At 40.3% G+C, this 22,648-nt stretch overlaps 1 protein-coding gene across 1 annotated transcript in view; it reads right to left on the bottom strand.

Annotated features, from left to right (window-relative positions):
- The window catches only part of PLBD1 (phospholipase B domain containing 1), a 45,644-nt gene that overhangs the window by 16,664 nt on the left and 6,332 nt on the right, over nt 1-22,648 (bottom strand). The window contains exons 2-6 of the mRNA XM_065658582.1: nt 19,818-20,037; nt 12,993-13,076; nt 10,934-11,072; nt 4,140-4,304; nt 2,693-2,837 (exon numbers count right to left, since the gene is read on the bottom strand). Of these exons, the coding sequence (XP_065514654.1) occupies nt 2,693-2,837; nt 4,140-4,304; nt 10,934-11,072; nt 12,993-13,076; nt 19,818-20,037 (753 nt within the window). The remainder of the gene's footprint in view (nt 1-2,692; nt 2,838-4,139; nt 4,305-10,933; nt 11,073-12,992; nt 13,077-19,817; nt 20,038-22,648) is intronic.

The raw sequence follows: 22,648 nt of genomic DNA, 5'->3' as shown, positions 1-22,648 counted from the left end.
CTACTTGACTGCACTCCCGTTGCTCTGAGAAAGGGACACAGCAGCAAAGAGAGGACCTGCTGTAAGAGGGGACATTTGAGCAAGCTGGCAGGAATGTGGGGAGCTGCTGCAGAAGCTTGGATGGACTGCAATTCCTGCCTGTCCTCCTACCTGCTCAGTCCCAGCAGAACCAAGGAAGCATGAGGCCCTCTATCTGTGTCATCACGCACATGCTGACATGCATCACGGTTAGTGAATAGTCTTAGATCCTTTGAGTCACAACAAATATTAATTTTTGCAGTGTAGCAGCCTGACTTTTGAAATTCAGAAAACAAACAATCTGGACAATTTACTCTCTGATTTCAGGAGAAATCACAGAGTTGGCACATTTCTTCTGAGAAGGCAAATGACACCTTGAAGCTTTCCTGACACATCTTCTGCACAGCAGTAGAATTTTACTTCACATCCAACCTATTAGATGACAGAAATATTTTAATTACTCAGGTGTCACTGAAGGCCTGGAAGGACAACTGTCTTTTAATGTTCTTTGTTTCCTCCAAAAGTCAATACTTCTGTGTACATTAGGAGACTTTAGTAGCTTGGCCATTATTACTGGTTCTTAGTGTCTACCAGGATGTAGAATAAGAGAATAACTTGCATGCAGGGAGAAGTTACAGTCGTCAAGTTGAACTGTGGCCAGGACCTGCAAATTCCTTGGTCAGATACCTTGAAAATATAAGGCTTCATCTCATCACAACACGGAGCAGATGAATTTGGCACTTCCCTCCTTCCTGCGTGGTGTCCCTAGATCATTACCAGGCCAGTGCTTCGGCACTTACTCATCCCCTGGAAAACTGCAAGTTCGTGAACTACATCCTCAGCTAACGCAATGTGCCATAGTCAATGGATCTTGCCTACCTAGTGCTTCTGAAAGCATCCTGTAATTAGGCAGCCACCGAGTACGCTTTGCATACCACAGGTCTCTCAGACTTCACTGTAGCCATGGGAATTATGTTTTGCAATAATTCTAACTCAGTTTCGTCGGTGGAAGTATACCTTACCATATCCTCACGTCAGAGTCTACCCAGCACAAGCAAGCTTTTAAACGAGCCATCTCTGCAGACCTCAGCCACCCCACAGAAGCGCGCTGGGATTTTGGACACTAGTGAACAGACCCTGACCATTTCAGCATAGTAGTAGGTGATCGTCAGGTATCCTTCCATCCACAAAAGTATCCCAGACATATGACCACAGACACTCACTAAAAATAAAATACTAAATGCTCTGCATGGCTGATCCTGACCCCCAATTTGAATCTGCAGCACAATGCAATAGTTGTGAAACAGAGCCACATTCTGCTGAAGGACAGTACTCTTCTCAAGAGTATTTCTGCTGAGAGGTATGAGATCCAAAATAACCTCCTACATGTTCAGCCGATGAATAGAGTTCAGATAGAAACCTTGGCTTTCTACCAGGTTACATGAGCTTGGCAAAATTCCTTGCAGCAAGCGAGTGAAATTCCTCCAAAGGAATCAGAGATAAACCCAAGCTCTTGAAAGGCTGTACAGTTAGGCATTTGCCAGAATACCTCTACTCCTTCCTCAAAGCAAAAATCCCAGTTGTCAGAAAATGCTCATTCCTGAGGGTCACCGAGGATGGTCAGAACCCCACAGGAGAAAAAAAAAAAAAAAAGCAACTGCTTTTCAAAACAGTTTCCCAGTCATAATCTCAGGACTCCCTGCCATGAAGGACCCTTGCCTTTGTAGTAAGGCAAGCACAGTAATTCAACAAAGCACGGTTCGAAATCATCAGCCAACAAAATTTCATCAGAATCAGACAGTCTCTTATGGCACATACATCACTTTTTAAAGTTTATGAAGATTCCTGAGTGTTGGGGCATTTTTGAATTTGAAATTACAGCTTTAAAAACTTATGCAATCCTTACTCTCAGAGTCACTTCTGTTTTTCATGTCCATGTTTCTTGGTGCTACTCTGGCAAGAGCACACATTTTACTACTGAAATATTAACTGCTGGCAATTTCTAACATACTTCCAGGGAAGCTGAGAATATTATGTGCTGCCTAATGTTCCCAAGGGAGATTTTAAATATTCCATCTAGCTATATTACTGACACATGAAATAAGCATGGAAAAATATTCCCCTCTGCAATGTCTTACAGAGAAGCTGGAAGAGCGAGATGTGGAGATAAAAACAAACAACAAACCAAGCAACTGAAGGTTTGCTAACCCAACACCAAATAAGTCAATACAATTTCAAATGGCAAATGTTGATACTCTCTAATAATCCCATTACAGCACGAGTCACTCCACAGTGGTAAACAGAAGCACTCAAAACTGTTATTACCAAACACACGAATGCTACAGGCAAGGTGAGAAGTTCAACACTTGAGGTGACTGCAGAATACACCAGCAGAATTCAAAGCAGCAGGTTTGTGCCAGTGGTAGAATATTTAACTAGTACTACTCAGAGCACTGAGGGTGATTAATCAACAACAAAAGACAACGACAACATCACGTTCAAGCCAGAAAATTGCAGATGACATTTTGTCCTCTCAGTGGCTAAAAGTTTTAAGGTAGCTTGAAGCCAGTGCTTGTTGAGGTGTCAACCTTCTTACAGACAAGACATCTACGAGACAGTAAGATGGTCCATGCTATCTTGGATATCAACATTGTTATGGTTTTCTTGACTTTACCTGGGTAACTGCTGAATGAGACGCGGCTGGTGCTGGTGTCTGGATCACCTATATTGAAGTTCCAATGCTTATATATTCTCAGTGTGGCTGCATACGTAAACCAACTGGAATGGGCAAAATATATATTCTCATATCCAGGCAGAACCTGGAAAACAGAAATAGAAAGATTAATAATTTCAGATCCTACTATACTCTGAATGTTTTGTACTTGATAGAAACTGGGAGAACAACTTGTTTTAAGTAGTTTGATTAATTGCATTGTTCAAGAAGGAGCAGATTCTTGTGCTTTTAACTGTGTACTTAACAATGAATTTCTGAAACCTCTGAAAATAATTCTTGTCTATGTGTTGTTTTCAAATAATTAGTTGCTATTTTTCAAAATGAAACAGCTTAGGGTTTTTTGTGACACCTGTGGGACACATGGAATGTTTTGTTTCCCTGGGTTCCTCTTGAATATTTGTATTTAGGTATTCAGACCAGCTCTCTGCAAACATATCCAACATTAACTTAGAACATGCTGTTTCTGTGAAAGTGTCTCTGGGTGACTTTAAAGAATTGAAGCAAATGCAAGGAAATTAATTTTGAAAAGGTAAATATATATTGATAGGACATATTTTCAAAGTATTTCCCTGCTTCTAAGATTTGTTGTTAGCTCAGAAACCTCTAGCAGTAGGCAAATGAATGCTTCTCAATTTAAGGTGAATATTGTTACTCTGGGATACATGGCATCTTCATATGCTGATTAGATCTGTGATAATTTTAAGTGAAAAATTGAATCACCACCGTGATGTATCAGACACTTATTTTAAAAGCTTTTTTTCTGTCATTACCCTCATTGGAAAGCTTGTTCCAGAGTATCACTGTCAACACTTAGAAAACATCAGCTACTTGCACCCATTTGTTCTTCTGCTAGCACTGCCCTTTAGTTTAAGTAATCCTCTTCCTCCCTGCTTGTTTGCCCCGTGTATTTTGTAGACACAATACCCCTTTTCAGACTTCACTTGGCTAGGTGAAGCCAATTACCCTCTCCCAGTCTCCTCTCCATGGTAGTTCCCCATTCCCTAGTCCAGGGGTCTCAAACTCATTTTCACCGGGGGCCACATCAGCCTTACAGTTGCCTTCAAAGGGCCAAATGTAATTTTAGGACTGTATAAATGTAGGAGTAGTTACAAAATGAGTTTGACAGCCCTGCCCTAGTAACTCTAGTAACTTTTCCTTGTCAATCTCTGTGGTTTTGGTTTGTTGGGGTTTTTTTTCCCTTCCCTTTAAGACGAGTAAAAACAGACCCAGAATCCTATGGAGGCACAAAAAACAACTGTGTAAAAACACACTGATTGACAGGAGTCTCTTTATGCACATGGCATGTAAACAGTGAAGTCTCCAGAAATGGAGACTCATGACACGGCAAATCAGCACAGTCACTGGAGATTAAGTTCTTGGCGCTCACCTTGATGAGGGCAGAGCAGTGACCCATATCCCACTGGTATTTCCCATGGCCTCCTGGCTCCACGTTGCACTGCCCACTCCGTGTGGGATACTCGAACAATGCAGGAATGAGGTCCAACAGGTCTCCAACAGCATTCAGAAACTGGACATCAAAGATGCTCAGTGGCTACGGAAAAGGAGGAAAAAGACCACAAGAGGCACTTTCAGAGAGAAAAGCATCAGGACAGTCTCAGCTGCTACAGTTTCTCTTTTGCTCTCATAGGAAGTTCTTATGTGGTCTATGAAATACCTGCTCACAAGGCCCAGATGCTCTAACTCAGTGTCAAATTAGGCACCAAGTTATTTTTAAGCATCTGGCCCTTGTAGTGGCATTACCAATGCTAGCATTTCTGACAAAAAAAAGCAGATACTAGCAGTAACATATAAATTCAGTGTCTCTGCAAACAGCATACCAATCAGTCTGCTGCCACTGTTATGCTGGGATAAAAGTAAGATTTATTTTCTTTTTGGTTTATCCACATGCCTTTGAAGAGCCTCACATTAACAAACGCTCTGGGCACTTTTCAGATTTTTATAAAGACTGCAATTTAAGACATCAAAAGGAGGAAACAAATGAGGGAAGCAAGATATGTTAACAATACTAATCAAGTAGGGAAGCAGCTGAAGAGAAGAAGTCAGTCAAAAGGCACTCGCTATGCTACGTGCTTACAAAAATCCCTTATGGTTATAGCTAGCCAGGGTTAAACACACACTGCCTGTTGTGCAACACACTCTTCAGAACCTTCTCTTAATTTGCCTCTTCAAAAATACGAACTTAACAGTGGTTTAACCTCAACCTCCAAAGACTGTTTTCTAAATCTTCCTTGCTCTTGCTTGCACTGTGCCCTTAGTAAAGGCAAGACTTAAGGAAAAGAAGTCAGAACGCACATCACTATAGACATGAATAGTAATTTTAGAATGGGACATAATCGTATGGCAAAGAAATATTGCTTGCAATATAAATCACTGTTATTAAACCACATAGATGACCTCACTACAAACCGCAGTAAAGGGGAGACAAGGACACAGAAAAAATGAACAGCGTTAAATCCATTTACTTTTTATTCAGAAAGCTGTATTCAGGAATTTATAACAGGAAAACAAAAATAATGTAAACTCTAGTCTATATATCTCAGGTGAACGAATTAAAACTTCCCACAATGCTTACCAAGACAAGTGAGAGAAATAAGCCATTCTCACAACTAAAGTCAGACATTGCAGAAGGCCCTGAGAGCAGCTATAGTTTGAGGAGGAAATCCAAAGCAAACTTTAAGTTACATTGCTTAGTTCATCATGTTTTTACTGTAAGGACCCAAACAGTGAGCAGCAAAGGCCACAAGTGATAAACATCACGAGATGTATCGTTGGATAGTTTTAAGCAACTCAGTGGTATGAATCATTTACAAACAAGTCCAAACAACTGCTGTCTCTTTGGAACCTATATAGAGAGACTTGGAACTGTTTCAGCACAATTTTTCCCCATGCAGCGGCAGTTAAAGGTCTGGAAGCCCACCAAGCAACGAGGATAAGCTGGTTTTCAGTGTCCAATTTACAGAGGAATTACTGTACAGTACCACCAAGAGGGGAGCAAAGAGGATTGCACGTGAGAATGCTCAGCCAGCCCCGAGACATCTGTTTGGCAAGTACATATTCTCCTTCATAAAACCTGCCTTCATTGCAATATATACAGGCAGCTACACTGATCCTGCTGCAGCATCACTTGGAATTGCCCGTATATTTTTAAGAAGTCTCACATTTCTGTGCTATCTTATGCTCATTTCAAGTCAAAAATTCAGTAACTTCTAGGAAGCTCATTCAAGCTAGAACAAAGCTGCCAAACAAAGAAGCTATCGGAACTATATGCACAGAAAGGTGGCCAGAGAGCAAGAGGAAAGACCCACTCAAAGAAAGAAGCAAAGGTTATGTAAATTCCTAGGGCTCCACTGGGTGAGATTAGGCTACCAGCCAAAATATCAGAGAAGTAAAAGAGGAACTAGGTTGTTAAGTACCCACTAAGGTTCTGGCTTTTGTTTGCCCTTTTGAGGAGGGAAGCAAATTTTGTTCCAATTTTTTTTTTTTTTTTTCCAAGAGCTCATTGCTCTGCTTGGATAAACCTGGTTTTGCGTTTAAGATTGTCTGATGCTCAGTGACAGCACATAAGCACAGCGCAAAGAGGTTCTACAGTGTCAGTCAAACAACACATTCAAACAGAAGACTTTGGAGTCTGCAACACAGGCCAAAACTGGGAATTTCAGGAGTGGCCTGAAGCATCTGCCACAAGGCTGAGAGCCCCAGTTCAGGAATTAACTACCACTGATTTCCAGGATATACTGAGAAGTCTTCTTCTTCAGGAGTTAATCAGTGTCCACCAGCAAGAATTAGACCAAATAAAAAAATCATTAAAAGTGCATCATATAAGACATACTAAAACGTTTTGTGATCACCCTCTCCCATCTCACACAGCAATGTCAGAAAAACTCCTTGCACGCATGGTTTACATCCTGAAGAAGAGTGAATGAATGAACTAAATTGACAAGTAGAGAGATGGTATAGCCATGACAAAAGAAAAAGTCCTCTTGCTAGAATGTGTGGCTCTTCCTCTAGGGTACTGTCCTGAATAGCAAAAAAACCAAACAAACAAACAAACAAACAAAACAAAAAAAACAACCAAACCTCAGATTGAGTTTGAATTTCATCAGCTATAAGGAGAAATAAACTTACAAAGGGGAGCAGATATGCAAGAACCAACCTTAAATGCTTGTCTACATGGAACATTAAAATAGACATCATTCTGTAACAATCGTTTTCCAGTAACTTCCCCATGCATGAGCATTCTGGACACAAAATAAGGAAGTACAAATAGAGAGCTGTCCTAGAATCATTGTGCTACTTAAAACTCTGACAACCTCCTTATTCAAGGGTAATTTCCCTGTGTAGACAAGCCCAAGATTAATCACAGCGTTGGTAGAGCATTAGGCAGATGAAAAGGTTTAATGTTCTTTGAGTGCCCCTCCTTCAGAAATTGTCTTGACAAAAGGGTTGGGTTTGTTTACTGGATACAAAATGTTGCTAAACCAGATGGAATAATGTCACACTTTAACAGGAAAATGTATTTAGATTTTGACATCATTCTTAATGATACCTGTAAATACAAAATTCAAAATACAGAAGTCACAATATACATTGCCTTCATGCAGGTCTCAATGGAAGCACATACCTAAAATAGCCCTGCAGGAAACCAGACTTGATGCCATAAAAAAAGAAAAAAGTTTACAACAATACACTATAAAACATCTGCTTCATACACATAGGAATAAAAAATATGTACTAGTACTACTATCAAACAGTTCAGAGTCCAACTCAAATTTTCTTTCTTAGTAAGGCTCAGTTATTTGTGGCAGACACAACAGTTCTACAGCATTCAAGTGAAGCAGACCTGAAGTTCAGAGCAGAAAGAAAAATAAAACATTGAGCGACCTGTGTGCACATAATGCAACTCTCATTTAAGCACTATGTGGAAGCTACCAGCATTGCACAGGACAATGGAACATCAGATCACTTCACTTGCCTTCCTCAAATAAGTGCACGTCAACTAATCCACCAAACGTAAAGCTCCAATTACTTGTAAATTTGAAAAAGTATCTGTCCTGCTGATAAGAAACCTCAACACATGAAATCTGTAAGATTAAAGTCAGATTAGCTATTGATACAGCTTGTTTCCATTCTCCTGAAAACAAAATAATTTTGTTCGACTTTGCCCAATGCTCAGTGTTGAAACCCACAGACTTTGGAAACGCAGTCCCTTTTCTCCAACTTTTGACCTCTCCTTGTTAATCAACGCCTCAGTGCTCAGGAGAGCACTGTGTCCATGCACAAGCATTCATGGGGAGCAGGGCGGTGGGGGGCAGGGGGAGACGGTGTGAAAAATCTAAGAAATTTGAAATCCATCTCCTCTATTTCTCTTCCCCATGTCTCTGATTTCTTGGGAGTTAGAGGAAAAAGACTTCCCATTCTTTCTTCTGCAGTATTTAGCCTTCTTTTAAGCTCAGGACATGGTGGGGGAACTTTCTCTCTGCACTTAAAGAGTAATTACAGAGTAACTGTTATTTTGTTTGGCTTTGTTGCTTTTTTTAGGGGGTGGCATTGTTGAAAAAAAAAAAAACACAACACAACCAAACCAAACCAACAACAAAACAACCACACACACACAACCACAAGATATACTCAATATTTCTTACATTCATTACCACTGTGAATGCAAACTACTGCACCACAAGAGATCAAAAGATAAACTCATTCTCAATGATAATCCTAAACCAATACACATATAGAAATGATTCTTTTTTTTAATTAAATGGAAGTATTATCTAGGAAAACATGCAATAAGAATGAGATTTGCTTTTAAAAACACACAGAATTTGTTGTGGGGGCTTTCAGTAAGAAGTTTAATTATTTTTTAGGTGAGAAATGAGTAATAGAAATAGTAAATGCTTATTACTGCAGTTGTTGCCCAAAGATCAAAAGAACATTGGATAAACTGAACCAAAGTGTAATACTTAGAAATAAATTCATGTAATAGATGGGGCTTTTTTCTTATTTGCCAAACATTCTACTTACTAACAACCCAAGGAACCTTCTGAAAATTCTTGTAACACCTACTGCAAGAGCAAAGTTTAAAACAGCCTCTTTGAAGGGCAGGTTGTTCTTCAGTCACAAGGAAGAAGGAAGATACTGTTGCTCTTCCCAGAGGGGCTTGTGTGTGTTTTGTTTGTTAGTTTGGTTTTTTTGTTTGGTGTTATTTGTTTTTTGTTTGTTTCGGTTGTGGGGGTTTTTTGTTTGTTTTTGGTGGGGTTTTTTTTGCTTGGTTGGTTTTGGTTTTTTAACTACCAACGGTTTACAGATGCTGGGTTGATTCTCAGGTAAGCGGAGGTGTCAAAGAATACTCATCAGTAACATTGCATCTGCATCTGTTTTTATTGTCCGTATAAGCAACAATCTTCAAGCTCTTCATTTCCTGAAGGGGTCCTAACAACAAATATGTACACAAATAGCACTGTTGTAGCCTAGTCTACCAAAAGTACTTTCAAAGTAGCATGGTATCCAACAAAGTGAACTGCACGTACTTTGGCAGAGCTGTCATGTTGATGCCAAGGAATACCAAAATGTAGGTGCAAAAGCAGTTTTCCAAATTGCACCCAAAGGTAAGAGACTGACGTTAATTTATTGGCTCTGGCAAACAGAGTAAACTGCAGCACCATCAAGTGAGAAAGAGACCCAGGGAAATGGTTTGCTTTTAATAAAAACATGGATCCCTACACAGGTGATAATGCCAAAAGCATTATTGTGAATGGCATAGGGAGGAGTCAAAATAAAACCCACCATCTGTTCCAGGCACATTTGGGAAAAGAATTACATATGTCGACTGCATATAACTAAAAAACAGACTACACAGATATTTTAAACTGAACCACATATTTGAACTTTCACTAAATGCACCATTTTATATAGGTACGCTGATGATATATCTGAAAAGAAGATTGACTCTGTCTCTTTAGAGGTCAGTGCTTTTTAGTATCAAACACACAGTTAAATAAGTAAGTATCAGGGAATACATGTTGCAGGTAGGACATGTCTATTATAAAGAAATAGCTCAGGCACCAACTAGCACTTTCCCCCCCATCTGAATCTAAAGGATTCTGAAGCAGCCAAAAGAACTGATGAGCTTTGCAGGGCTCTTCAGATATAGGTGTTAAAGGGAATTAATAAGTTCTTTTCGTAGAAAGTCAAGGTTTCTTAGTATCTTTCTTATAACTCAGGCCCATCAGGATGGATCTTTTGATTATTGTGAACAGTCTTTTCTTTTAGTTTGAGCTGATTCTCCATTCATGAAAGCCCGAGAGCAAGTTCTATGCAAGAAAGAGGTGTGCATGTAACTAAAACTCAACTATTTTTTATTTAGCCCTCCCGACTTCTCTAAATTCTTGATATGGTTAAACCAAGACAAAAGGGGTCAACTACAATTACTCAAGTCCTCCCTCTCACATTGAGAAAGCTATTAGACATTAGACATGAGGACAGCATTGTATTTACAATAGCTCTACTGGAGTTAGAGGTCAGCTATTGCATACAAGCTGACAATCTGGAACACAATTCTAATTGAATTCAAAAAAAAACCCCCAACGAAACACAAAACAAAAAAAACCAAACACACACGTATCCTATTTGGCCTGCCACAGAACTGACCATGTATTTTGTAATGGGAGACTTCAGAAAAGTAGAACACATTTAGCAATATAAAATATACTCCAAAATAGAGTCTTTTAAGATTTGAAATCTGATGCTTGGAAATAAGAATGAAAGCTTTAATCCACACCCTATCTGCTGATTCATGCTGTTGTAGCTACTCTTTGTATCTAGAGTGTCACTTGCTCAATAACAAATGTAAAGTGACAACCGCAAGCACTTCAGAAGTGTCTGTCCTTCCAACATTCACACGTGGCTACAAAAGCCATTTGCAATCTAATCAGCACACGAGTGCCAAGGGTTCCAAGTCCAGTGCAAACGATCCGTGGTGACATGACCCGAGTGCTCAGTCACATTATCTACTTCGAACTGCCACTGAAGGTTTTATAGAATGGCATGCAGAATGAGTACTTGGCACTAATTATCTTTTGTTTAATATCAGATTCCCTTCTCCCATCTTTGTCTGCTGACATCCCATCCCCAGCTACTGAAAAAGACATGCAGTAATCTTACTGTTTGTTTCTGTAGTTTAGCCCACTCGAGGGCTCCCATGTACAGACCATCCAACTGTGCAATAATATAGCCAGCATGCCTCCAAAACGGATCATCCTTATTATTTCTGATTTGTTGTCTTGTCCATTGATCTTGTTTCCTGCAGAGGAACAAACAGGTTGGGGTTTTCTTGGTTTTGTTTTAGAGTATAATTGATAATGCGAGGAAGGGGCAAATGTATTATGACCCAGATGAACCAACCTTCCTAGTGTTTTGAGGCAAACCATGTTTTGGAAATCCTGTAGACATAAATGTTATATCCTCTGGGTGTTTATGTTCAGATTCATGCAACATATTCTACAGCAGTATGCCTCTACCAGACTTTAATATTGAAGAAATAGTTGGACTCCACCTCTGTGGGTTACTCTGCTACATCAGATAAAGCATCCCCTTATGGTCAGTAAAGGGAAACAAGCATTTGACAGGTGAGATGAACCATTCCCTTGTAAATCCCTGTTTAAGGATAAAAAAGACTGACCTTTGAAGAGCCTATTTCTCTTCCTTACTTTCCCATGCAATGAAGGTGTGCTGCTGTTGCTGCTCAAACACTGCATAAGGACTAGTGCTATCCTCCTCCTCTGAGGAAAAGGTGGGAGGCCAAACACAACCATCCCACGTACCGAAACCAGTCAAGAGGTTCCTATCTAAATAACCCAGGTTTAGAGCAGGTGGCAACACAAGCTGAACAGACCCCGTGGCAAGTGCAGCCAACATTATAAGGATCTCCCAGAGTTCCCTCCTTTGCTGTGCGCGAAGGGTCATAGAAGAACCACAGGTGTTAGTCAGGACCAGATACCAGCCTCTTCCAGCCTCCTGTATCTATCCATCCAGCATCATGTACAGCAGCAAAAAAAGGGAGACAATGAACCTGGCAAGGAAGCAAACTCTTCCAGCAGTCTTTGGGTGACAAAACCAGCCAGACCTAGCTTTCTGGAAGTAACAAGATGCAAGAAGTCAGAGGAAATGGGGATATGGTCAGGGCATTTGGGGCTAAAGATTTTCAGGACAATGCAGTAGCCCATACTGCTTCACTCTATTCAGTGAAGTAGCAATGCAGGAGTCCAGGACCTAGGCAACAGAAAAATTATACAAGGCCACCCAGTATTTCCTCCAAAGCGTCTTGGGGGATACAGCTGCTACACTGAGTCATTCTGGAAAAAAAAACAAACCATACTCATTGGTACAGTAGCTAGCCCGTTTTTCTCACAAGGAGGACAACGATGCAGAAGAATGATAGTAAGGGAACACTAAGATTTTTTTTTTCCTCTTCTTTTTGGATAAGCTAAACCAATTCAACTTCGTATATGCACACCAAAACCAGAACTAGTCAGATACATAACCCCTTGTGGAAAGCACAAGACAAAGGAAAGATTGAAAAAATAGTCTCCAGAAATGACTAAAGTTTCACATCAGTATTTGTAATGGAAGAAAACATAAGTCTAAGCAGATTGAAATAAGTGGTAATCGCAGTTGAGTTTCCCTGTATTTGGCCTGGTTCTTCTCCCACTTGTAGCTTCCCACCAGTGTAGCTGCATTATTTGAGCAGAATTACTTTCTATTTATACAGCTGAAGAGAAAAAGGATCAGGACTTTTGTGATTAGAACAGCATTTATGTCAGCGGTAGAATAAACGAAATGCTAACCTAACAGCGGAAGGAAAGGATACACAGTGCTAGAAGATTAAGGTACCAAGAGACCAAACTGTTCAGTGTAACAACCAAAATACCAGCTTTTTACAAAAAGGATTTTGACTAGAATGACATTCAGAATTCATTTGCATTATCCACACCCCTTTGGAGCCATGGTTTTAAACATTTCTTTGAAAGAATCAGAATTAAGGAAAGGTATATGCCCTTCTTCATGTATGTTTAGAATGTTTTTTATGCTAATGGAATTCAGAGGGAAAGGAAGCATGTATTTTCTTTAGTCCATAAGGAAGAGAATAAAAAACACTTGAAAGTTCTGTCACACTCCAACCCCAAGTCTCGAGTAATTTCTTTTCTTATAACTAAATACATACGCCATAAAATTCTGAACTCCACTTCGAACTGCAGGATTCTTAATTAACTGTGGATACATATTTGCAGCATGGTCATACATGTGCCTGAAAGAACAAGAGTAGCAGAAGTTATTTGTTTGCATCTTCCCTTCCTTTTGCTTACGAAATCATTAGTCAACAAGCACTGATAGACAAGCACTACAGTCCACAGCGTAAGCTTTTCCTAATCACAGAATCATAGAAATTACTTCATATCTTTGCTGCTTGTCATGCAATAAAGGTAACACAAATGGATTGTTGAAATTTAACATAAATAAATGACCCTGCTAACACTTGCTCAAACTGCTGTATAATGGAAAAAGAAGCAAGAACGAGATTGAAATACTCCATGGCAAAACTTCACGTTCAGGGAATATTTGTAGGCCAGAAGCATCTTGGAAGCCTTAGTAACATTAATTTAAATCACAACAAAAAATTTACTGGACAGCTGTTCTATTTGCAACCAAGAAAACCAAGAGGTGAGGAGAATATAATTTGCTGATTCAGCTGGGAGACAGAATTTCAGCCTGTAAACTAGCAGGTTTTACTTACTATTAACCATGTTCCTTCCCTACTGACAGAGCTAGGTGTCTCTATTTTAAAGCTTGTATGCATTGATCCTACATGTTCCCATAGCAACTCCTACTCTTGCCAGCCATAAACAGATTCAGCTTCATCGAGACCAAAATTATTGTGATTTTTTTTTTCTAATTCAGTTAGCTGTTTCAACCCCATTAGCTAACAGAAACAAGAGTTGTAGGGCTTTTTTTTGGTTGGTTGATTGGCTGCTTTTTGGTTGTTTTGTTGAAGTGAAGAACTTTACATTTCAAGATGCAATCAACTGCCAAAAATTGCTCAGGAGCCCAAATGTTAAAAATTACCCTTCTGTTTTAGGTCAAATTTAACTGTCTGACCCAAGCCAGAACCAAACTTCCAGATTTTCTCATTCTTCATAATTTGGGTCAAACTTAACCACTTTTTTTTTTTTTTAGCCAGTAAAAAAAAAAAAAAAAAAAAAAAAAGGAGGGGATGGGGGTCAGGGAGGAATATTTAATTCTGGGTGGAAATCAGCAGAAAATTATTTCAGTGAGGTCCAGAGTTGGTAGAACTACATCAGTCATTAGTAAAATTAGCTCCTACCAAGTGCTGAGAGAAAGAAAACAGACTAAGAAACAGATACCAGCCTCAAGGAAAGTACATGCCAGCAGGACAGATTTACCTGCATTAAAAAGTCATGAGGCCAACTTCCTCTGAGAGGGATGTAGACAGGAGCTCTTCTCCATTTCCCTCACAGCATAATTTGAGAACACAGCCAGAGATGACTGAATGGTTTGCTGATAATTAGAGAATCATCCACCGACCTTCTCCCCTCTCTTTCTGTCCCCTGCCCCATTCCCAGCTGTTTAAGTACTTGATTGCATGACCCTGCTGCCTTAGCTCTGGTACCATTCTGACTACCAAATCTAATTGTCAGCACACATTGAGGCAAAACACTAACCCAGCAAAAAAAAAGGGAATATATTTTTCTGGCAGTTTGTAGTTTGAATCAGGTTGTTACATAGACAGACAAGCAACAGAGGTAGTGCACAAAGGCAGCTCTCTACTGTATTAATAAACAGACTGATGCATGAAAGGGCAGACACAAGTTGGGGGTTTGATCTGTGGAGGGAGGTGCTGGGGCAAGAGGGGAACATTCAGCAGCTTCACACCATTACACCTTTCACAAAACTGCAGCCATAGTATCAGTTTTAGTTCTTGAGTTTCCTTCTCCCGTTGAACACAAGACTACATGCTATAATCATAACCTACTCTGAAGAGGACATAAAAGTTGAAGAGACAGATCGATATTCTCCACCTCTGCAGTCACAGAGAATTTGGCAAATAAAAATCTGAAGTAATTTTAGGAAGGAAATTATAGTGTAACACACTCCATACTGCAAGTCAGAGCTGTCATGGCACTGGAGAAGAGGAGCAACTGGCACAAGACCATCCCATCCATCTGGCAGATGGTATTTTGAGAACCAGATAAGGAGGATAAAAGTGACCAGGATACTACTCTAATCACTACCTAGGCCAGGACACATGGCCAGGCTTCCACATTCAACCATCAGTTCTACTCTCTTGATTTTGCACTCCAAAGTTATGCAACACAAGGCAGATCTTACACTGGTAGTATCTTTAAGTTGTGATGACTGATATAGAGACTTAGTTCAGAATCAGTGGACTGAAAACAGCCTCTTTAATGGCCTTCCTTCTTGTATATGCTAACAGAGGACGTACAATTCCTGCAATTGATTTTTCTTTTTTAAATGCCCAAGATTGAGAATTTTTCCCCTAGTAGCCCTGTTGGGTTTTTTCTTTTTTTTTGGCTTTGTTGTTGGTTTGTTCTTGGGGCTTTTTGTTTGTTTTGTTGGAGTTTTGATTGGGTTTTGGTTGGTTGGTTTTTGTGGGTTTTCTTTTTGCTTTAACAAAGCTCCCATGTGTGTGGCTTGCATGTTTTTATAAGGGTATTATCCTCTGAAGTAAATTGGATCATTACAGTAAGGTAAGGCTTTGCAACTGTATCTAAGGCCAAAAGCAAGGCAATTACAAAGCTGGGACAAGAATTCAAAGTCTAAAAACAGCAAAGCAAAGCCCTGCTGCTTCAAATTAGAGAGGAAGATGACAGGACTCAGGTCAGCTGAGGTTGTATCAGGAAAAAAAAAAAGTACAATTAGTGTTGCATCAAATTTAAATACTGCTCTTAGGCACCTGGCATGCCCCAATTGGAACTGATTAAAAGTATGTGCTTAACATCATGGATTTGGATGAGCTCTGCCATTCCCCAAGTAAAGCAAGGCCTCATTAGCACTTGCGTTTGTAATGGGGGAAAATAATTCATACGCAAGAAAACCGCAGCAAACATGTTTGGCTGGATGATAGGACTGGACCTTAGAGAGAGGCCAGAGACTGGTGATAAAAACAAATGTCTGATCTCCAGACACTACAGACTAGAATTAGATTTATTCCACGTCTAACTACATGTTTTCAAAATAAACAGCTACTATCTAAATCAGGTGACAACACTAGAAAGATGAATCATGCTCTGGCAAAGGCCTGTGTTTCTACCCTTACTGGTATCAGGTCTGACTAACTTAGTTTTTTCTTTTTTCTGCCACAGACCTATATAGCTGGAGCTGAGATTAATTCCTCCCCAGTAATCTGAGATAAAAAAAAGAAACATGCTGGAACTGTCTTTTTTTTTAAATCTGGTTATCTTACATTCTGCTTAGGTTCCTACTAAGGACAAAGCATACACTTTTAGGAGAGTATTTTGTCGCCCTTTTGCTTTCATCATGAGGTCTAACTGTGCCTAGAAACCCTCCTTCATGACCTAAGCGTAACATAAGAACTGAGCTAGCTGAGAATTCCTGGAGATCTCCAAACTGCAGGCACTGTGAAGCTGGAGGTTCTGCTCACCAGACAGCTTCTGCAGGAACCTGTACTTCAGCTTGGGATCCAGCTTGCAACATATCTTCCCAAGAATGAATCACATCAGAGCTCTTCCTGGTAGGACTTCAGGGTTTCTGCAAAGAGCCACCTTGGGTCATATCTGCTTCATGGAGTCATTGCCATAAGCAGATTCAAGACAGCTGGAGACCTTAGAGATGTCCAGGCTACAGGTAGCAATGTGCTAGAAGGCCCTTCAATTACCAGGCACACCCAGTGTACTCACGCTGGGGGCTGTGCCTGAGCCACCCCAGGTGGTGCTTGGACAGCCAAGTGACACAAGCATCTTCGCTCCAGTAGCTAAGTGGCTGTTGATGCAAATAAAGCCTTCACCACAGCCAAACACATTGTTAGACTATTCCTTGTTGTTACCAAGTTTTTAGAAAGGAAGGTTAAGCTGTGTGCAGCTACTGTTGGCACTGATGTTTGCAAAAGCAGAATGAGAGTGTTGGAGACACCTTCTCATAAAAGAAGTCACACTGGTGCTGGAGAGCTTCCCAGCAGACAGGCTGAATGGGTGAGGCAGCCTGATGGGAACAGAGTCACAGATTGGGAAAGACCGTTTCCTGGTTTTACTTCAGAAGACTTGTGTAACTGTCCCAAAGAAATAACATCTGCTTGCATGTTAATTAGGATTCTGTGAATATCTAGGCAAGATAAAGAAAGAGAAATGGAGCTCTGAGAGCAATCTTAACATCTGCAAACTTAACGAATTCTCACTACTTCTGTGGTTCTGTAAACTGCAAACACACTTTATAAGAGGATTCATTAGTTGCAGGTTGCTGAATAAAAAACTGCCAAGGTCATAAAGCTAAAACCTGAAGTCATAGGTTCCCAGCCTTCTCAAGGGTCAGGGCAGTACATTCATCTCTGCTCCTTAGCTGGCACATTTTCAATAGGTATTCTTAGCTTCAAAGAGAAGCCCTCTTTATCTGGAATAGCTTTTTGAGACCTGACAGAAAGAGCTTATATTCATCACTCCTAGTGAGAAATATGTTTCCACTGCTGGTACAGATGTACAATGGGGCAAAGACATGGCCAAAACCCAAATTCAGATGGTAAGTATAGTATTTGATAGTCATTTTAATATGATGGTAAGCATCTTCAGGTTTTGCACTGTGAGAATTTCTCAGGGGATTTCCTCAAAAAGTTTCCTCAGAAAAGAAAGGCTTTGGCTTCTTCCATTTTTGCATCTTAACCCACTCTCACATTTGAACTCCTTTAAAACAGGTGAGTTTCCCATGTTGCTTAAAAGCCAAAGTTTCCAACCCTGCTTTTCCACATCGATATAAACCCTCAGCCTCATTCCTGCAGACTTCAAGATCTCTGTTCATTACTATTTCTGCTATACTCACTTCCCTATAAAAGGCCACTCAGTGCTGGAGCTGGAAGCCCTACAGTAACAACAGCTGGGGCTAGGAACCAGCCTCAGTAAGCACCTGACCTAGAGAAGGCAAAGGCCTTGAGCATAATAACTTCTGTGAATCTTCACTTAACACCCATGGAAAAAACAAAGGGGAAAAACTCCCTCCTCTAAACCTAAACACAGACTAAAACATCAGATAAAGTCCCTACAGACACTGTTTAACATTCAAATCCTGTTTATAGGAATGAGCATACACTTAAGTCTGTTTAAAAGACAGCCAGAAAGACTTATAGATCTACTGTGGAGGCAGAAGGAGAACAGGGTGTAAGATGTTGCTACTAGAACATTACTTGTCATCTAATTGGGCTTAGTATGGATTGCGCTCTCTATGTAGTACAACAAAGCTTAAGCTTAATCACTTAGAGATGAGTACACCTAGGTAAAGCCTTAGTGAGAAAAAAATATTTTGAGCAATGCTCAATTTTAACAATACTCTAAATGTAATGCTAGGATCCCCAAGATCCATATGCAGTTTACATAAACTGACTGAATAGTGCATAACAGTAACCTCTCATGCCAAATAATCCAACAATAGATGTTCAGATCTCTCATGCACTTTATTTCCTTTCCTGCCTGAAGTACAGGTAGTACACTCAGAACTCTAGGATTCCTTTGCTCTTTCCCTCCTAAGTGTAATATTTGTCAATAACAAAACATTTTTGAATTTCCTTTATACTCTCCAGAGACCTAGCTGCCTCTCCAGCAAAGTCTAGTAGAGAGTCACATTAACATATGATCAGAGGACTATCCATAAATTTTAACTGATCTTAAAATGCCTTACGAATTAAATTAATATCATCTCATCCAGCAGCCACACCTGACAATTGTTCAGCAGACAACCTTCCCTTGCTGACCTGCTCAATGCAGCCTATGGGTATTTATTTTAGCATTCTGGAAGTAAAGCTGGTGAAACCAAATTCATGTCACCGTATCCATCACAAGCACCTCCCAACTGTTCTCCAGCCATGCATCAGAATTTGTGAATTTTTCTTTTCCTATGACTAAGTTGACAAAGTAAAAGATGGCATTTGTATGTCATGTTGTATATCACTAGCTATAGCCTACCAGTTAGTAGGTTGTAGTGCCATTTTGTCTTCCAACTTAGTCGATGAAAGCATAGGGCTTGGTTTGGGGTTGTTTATTTTTTTGGTTGTTTGGTTGGTTTTTTGCTTCAGAAAAAAAACTTCTCTAGATTCATAACAAGTACAAAACTAAGTTTTCACAGATGTGCATTGTGGGATTCAGTCCCTCATTTTCCCTTCAAAGGGCCTTCAGGAATTCACTGACTCCTCTAGACACACACACCAGTCTGCCTTCAGGCCTATCAGTATTTTTTTAAGTTTGCCCAAGAGAGATTAAACTCCCCATGCTGTGAAGTTTCAGTATCTGCTCCCCAGCAGTTTCTTGACAGTGCTCGGCAAAAAAGGTCCTTAAAGAAGCCCTGTAGCCCTTGCTAGCAACATCTCTCCCCATCTGATCTGCTGTCAATTGTCTCATCTGTTGTCAGTCAGTCACCTAACCATAGGCTGGAAAGACAACTACTCTTTCTGCTACCCCTTTTGTAATTATTTACAACATAAGGTTACGCACTTCCTTACGCATACACTATTCTGTGATTACATTACTTAATCAGTACTATAGATACAGTAATCATCTATCTCACCAAGGTGTGCGCAAAGCCTGCAGGATGAGGAGAGGGAACATCTTGATCCCATAATGAAGATGCTACACTTCATACCTGCTACTAATTAAAAGAACAGCACACAACTGCAAAATGTATGGTTAGTTTAAAATGGATGGGAATTAAGGGAAAGGGAAAAAAAACCAAACTCACAAGTATACAGAAATCCACTGGAAGTGTCATAAGTTGAGTTGCTTCCTGAGGTACTTACGGAGCTGTAAGATAGCCTTCCAAGAAGCCAGCTGCATACATGATATCTTCATTGCTTAAGGTCTGACTGCCATAGCCTGCTCTGATCTCCAGAACTCCCCAACCTGTTGTCTGTATAGTGTTGTTGTAGAAGCCATAGGCATCTCCACTCCTGTCCAGTATATTTCTGACCTGAAGTGTTTTTTCAGCTTTACTCCAGTACACAGTTGCATAGCGGATTTCTGTGGTGCGGAAGAAAGGGAGCAAGGAAAAAAAACAAATGTGAGTAGGTATTTCCTATTTAATACTGAAATGTCAAGACAATATTTTAGCAATTTAAGAAACTTAATTTGACAGCTTTCCATCAGGTTTAGTTCTGCTATGGAGAGCAACACTATTGCTAACATACTGAGAAGTGGCATGAGAACTAACTGAACTGGAGTTTTACCCAGAAAAAAGCTTACAGCTAAATATTCTCGTGTTACTCTTCTGAAAATTTTCTACAGCTCTTTCAGTCCACAACTCCAACATGGCTGAGTCTTGACATAAAGAAATACTTTTCTGAATTTTATCTGGCCCAGAAGAAAATCTATCCAAAACTTACTGAAAGTTATTTTAGAAGACAGCACGCCTTAGCAACTGCAAAGGATTATAAACTACTGTTGACTTTGTTTTCCACCTTAAGACTCAAAAGGCTACAAAAGTTTTCTAAACTCTCTTTCTGGGCAACTAATCCTGGAAGTGGCATTACCCAACAGGAGCACTAGAACTCAGTGGATCACAAGCTTAAAGACAAAAGCACCACAGGTATGCAATCCTTTATAAAACACACAATCCCTATCACCCAGCTGGAATAGAATTGATCCCAAGTGCGAAATTAATGGGAAGGAAGGGCACTGGGCTGCTCAGAGTTCTGCTTGGACTGCTGCTTAAAAAAACATTCTTCATTAGTTGAGTTCTAACCCTACTGAGCTGAAGAATGAAGAGCAAAGTAAACTGCCTTCCAAAAAAACTCTACAACTCTAATTCAACCTTCCTTAAGAGAGGACATGATTACATCACATCTCTGTTCATGAGTGATCAAATCACTACTATGGTACTGCAAGTGAAAAGAGTTCAAAAATCATGAGTCAGAATTCCCAGAATTATTTGAAAAATATTAAGGAATGAGCTCATAAACACTCAGAAATACTGAGAAATCAGCAATGTTTTTATTCCCCTGACCCTTCCCCAGTGCATGGCAACTAGTCCTGCTAGTTTATAGCCAGAAATTACAATTTGGTTACTCCTCCTCATAACAATTCGTTTTGTGCATCATGCCCATCACAGCTGCAAAATAGAGACATAGATCTAATTCTGGATGATCTCACACAAAATACTTAGTATGCATGCAACGATAATGGAATCATAAAAAAGGCAATATAATGCCAGCACAATACCTAATGCTCTTCAAAAAGCTGTAAGCAAAATGTTTGTGATTAAGCAGTGACTTTGATTTCAAATTAAGTGCACTCGGTACTCCAAGACATAACATAAGCAATTTTTATTAAGAGCCATGACATATTAGAATAAAAAAGCAAAAATATTTTCCAAGAACTGAACTCTTTTTCCAACTAATCACTTTTTCACTTAAAGCAACTGAGTAACTGCTATGTCAGTTTTCATCCATTTTACCAGACTGTTGAATAATCTGTGTCATTCAACAGCCAGAAAGCTGTTGCCTCCTAGTGTTCCAGCAAGAATAGCTAAAACTGTTTCTTACTGAGAATCACAGAATGGCTGAGGTTGGAAGGTACCTCTGGAGGTCATCTTGTCCGCCCCCCTGCTCAGGCAGGGTCACCTAGATCAAGTTGCCCAGGATCACGTCCAGACAGCTTTTAAGTATCTTCAAGGATGGAGATTTTTCACAACCTCTCTGGGCAACCCATACCAGTGGTTCCTCATCCTCATAGTAAAAAAGTGTCTACTAACGTTCAAAGAGAACCTCCTGCATTTCAGTTTGTGCCTATTGCCTCTGGTCCTGTCACTGGACACCACTGAGAAGAACCTGGCTCCATCATCTTTACATCCTCCCTTCAGCTATTTTTAGACATTTACAAGATCCCCCTTTCACCTTCTCGAGGTAGAACAGTCCCAGCTCTCTCAGCCATTCCTCAAGTCAGAGATGCTCCAGTCCCTCAATGACCTTTGTAGTCCTTTGCCAAGCTCTCTCCAGTTGCTCCAGATTTCTCTTGTACTGGGGTGCCCAGAACTGGACGCAGAACTCCAGACATGTCTTTACCAATTCTGAGCAGAGTAGAACGATCACCTCCCTCAACCAGCTGGCAACACTTGTCGTGATGCAGCTAAGTAGACAGTTAATCCTTTTTTTGCCACAAGGGAACATCAGTGGCTCACGTTCAGGTTGGTGTCCACCAGGACCCCCGTGCCCTTTTCTGCAAAGCTGCTTTTGAAATGGTCGCCCCCCCAGCATATATTGTTACATGGGGTTAGTCTTCCCTGGGTGCAGAACTTGGCACTTCCCACTGTTGAACTGCATGAGGTTCCTGTCAGCCCATTTCTCCAGCCTGCTGAGGTCTCTCTGGATGGCAGCACAACCCTCTGATGTATGAACTACTCCTCCCAGTTTTGTATTCTCGGAAAACCTGTGGAGGGTACACTCTGTCCCATCACCCAGATCACTAAGGAAGATGCTGAGCAGTATTGACGGCTGGCATACACCACTAGATACCGGTCTCCAGCTAGACTTTGTACCGCTAAGCACTATGTCGGTCTTCATGCTGTACTTACTAGAGACACTTCTCATGAGAACAGGAAAAGTGTTAGCAAGAACAGAATTCTAATAGGGAAGGA

Source organism: Caloenas nicobarica, chromosome 1 (genome assembly GCF_036013445.1).
Source record: "Caloenas nicobarica isolate bCalNic1 chromosome 1, bCalNic1.hap1, whole genome shotgun sequence".
NCBI lineage: Eukaryota > Metazoa > Chordata > Aves > Columbiformes > Columbidae > Caloenas > Caloenas nicobarica.
The sequence above is the reverse complement of the archived record's forward strand: the minus strand, read 5'-3'. Positions and strand labels throughout refer to the sequence as shown.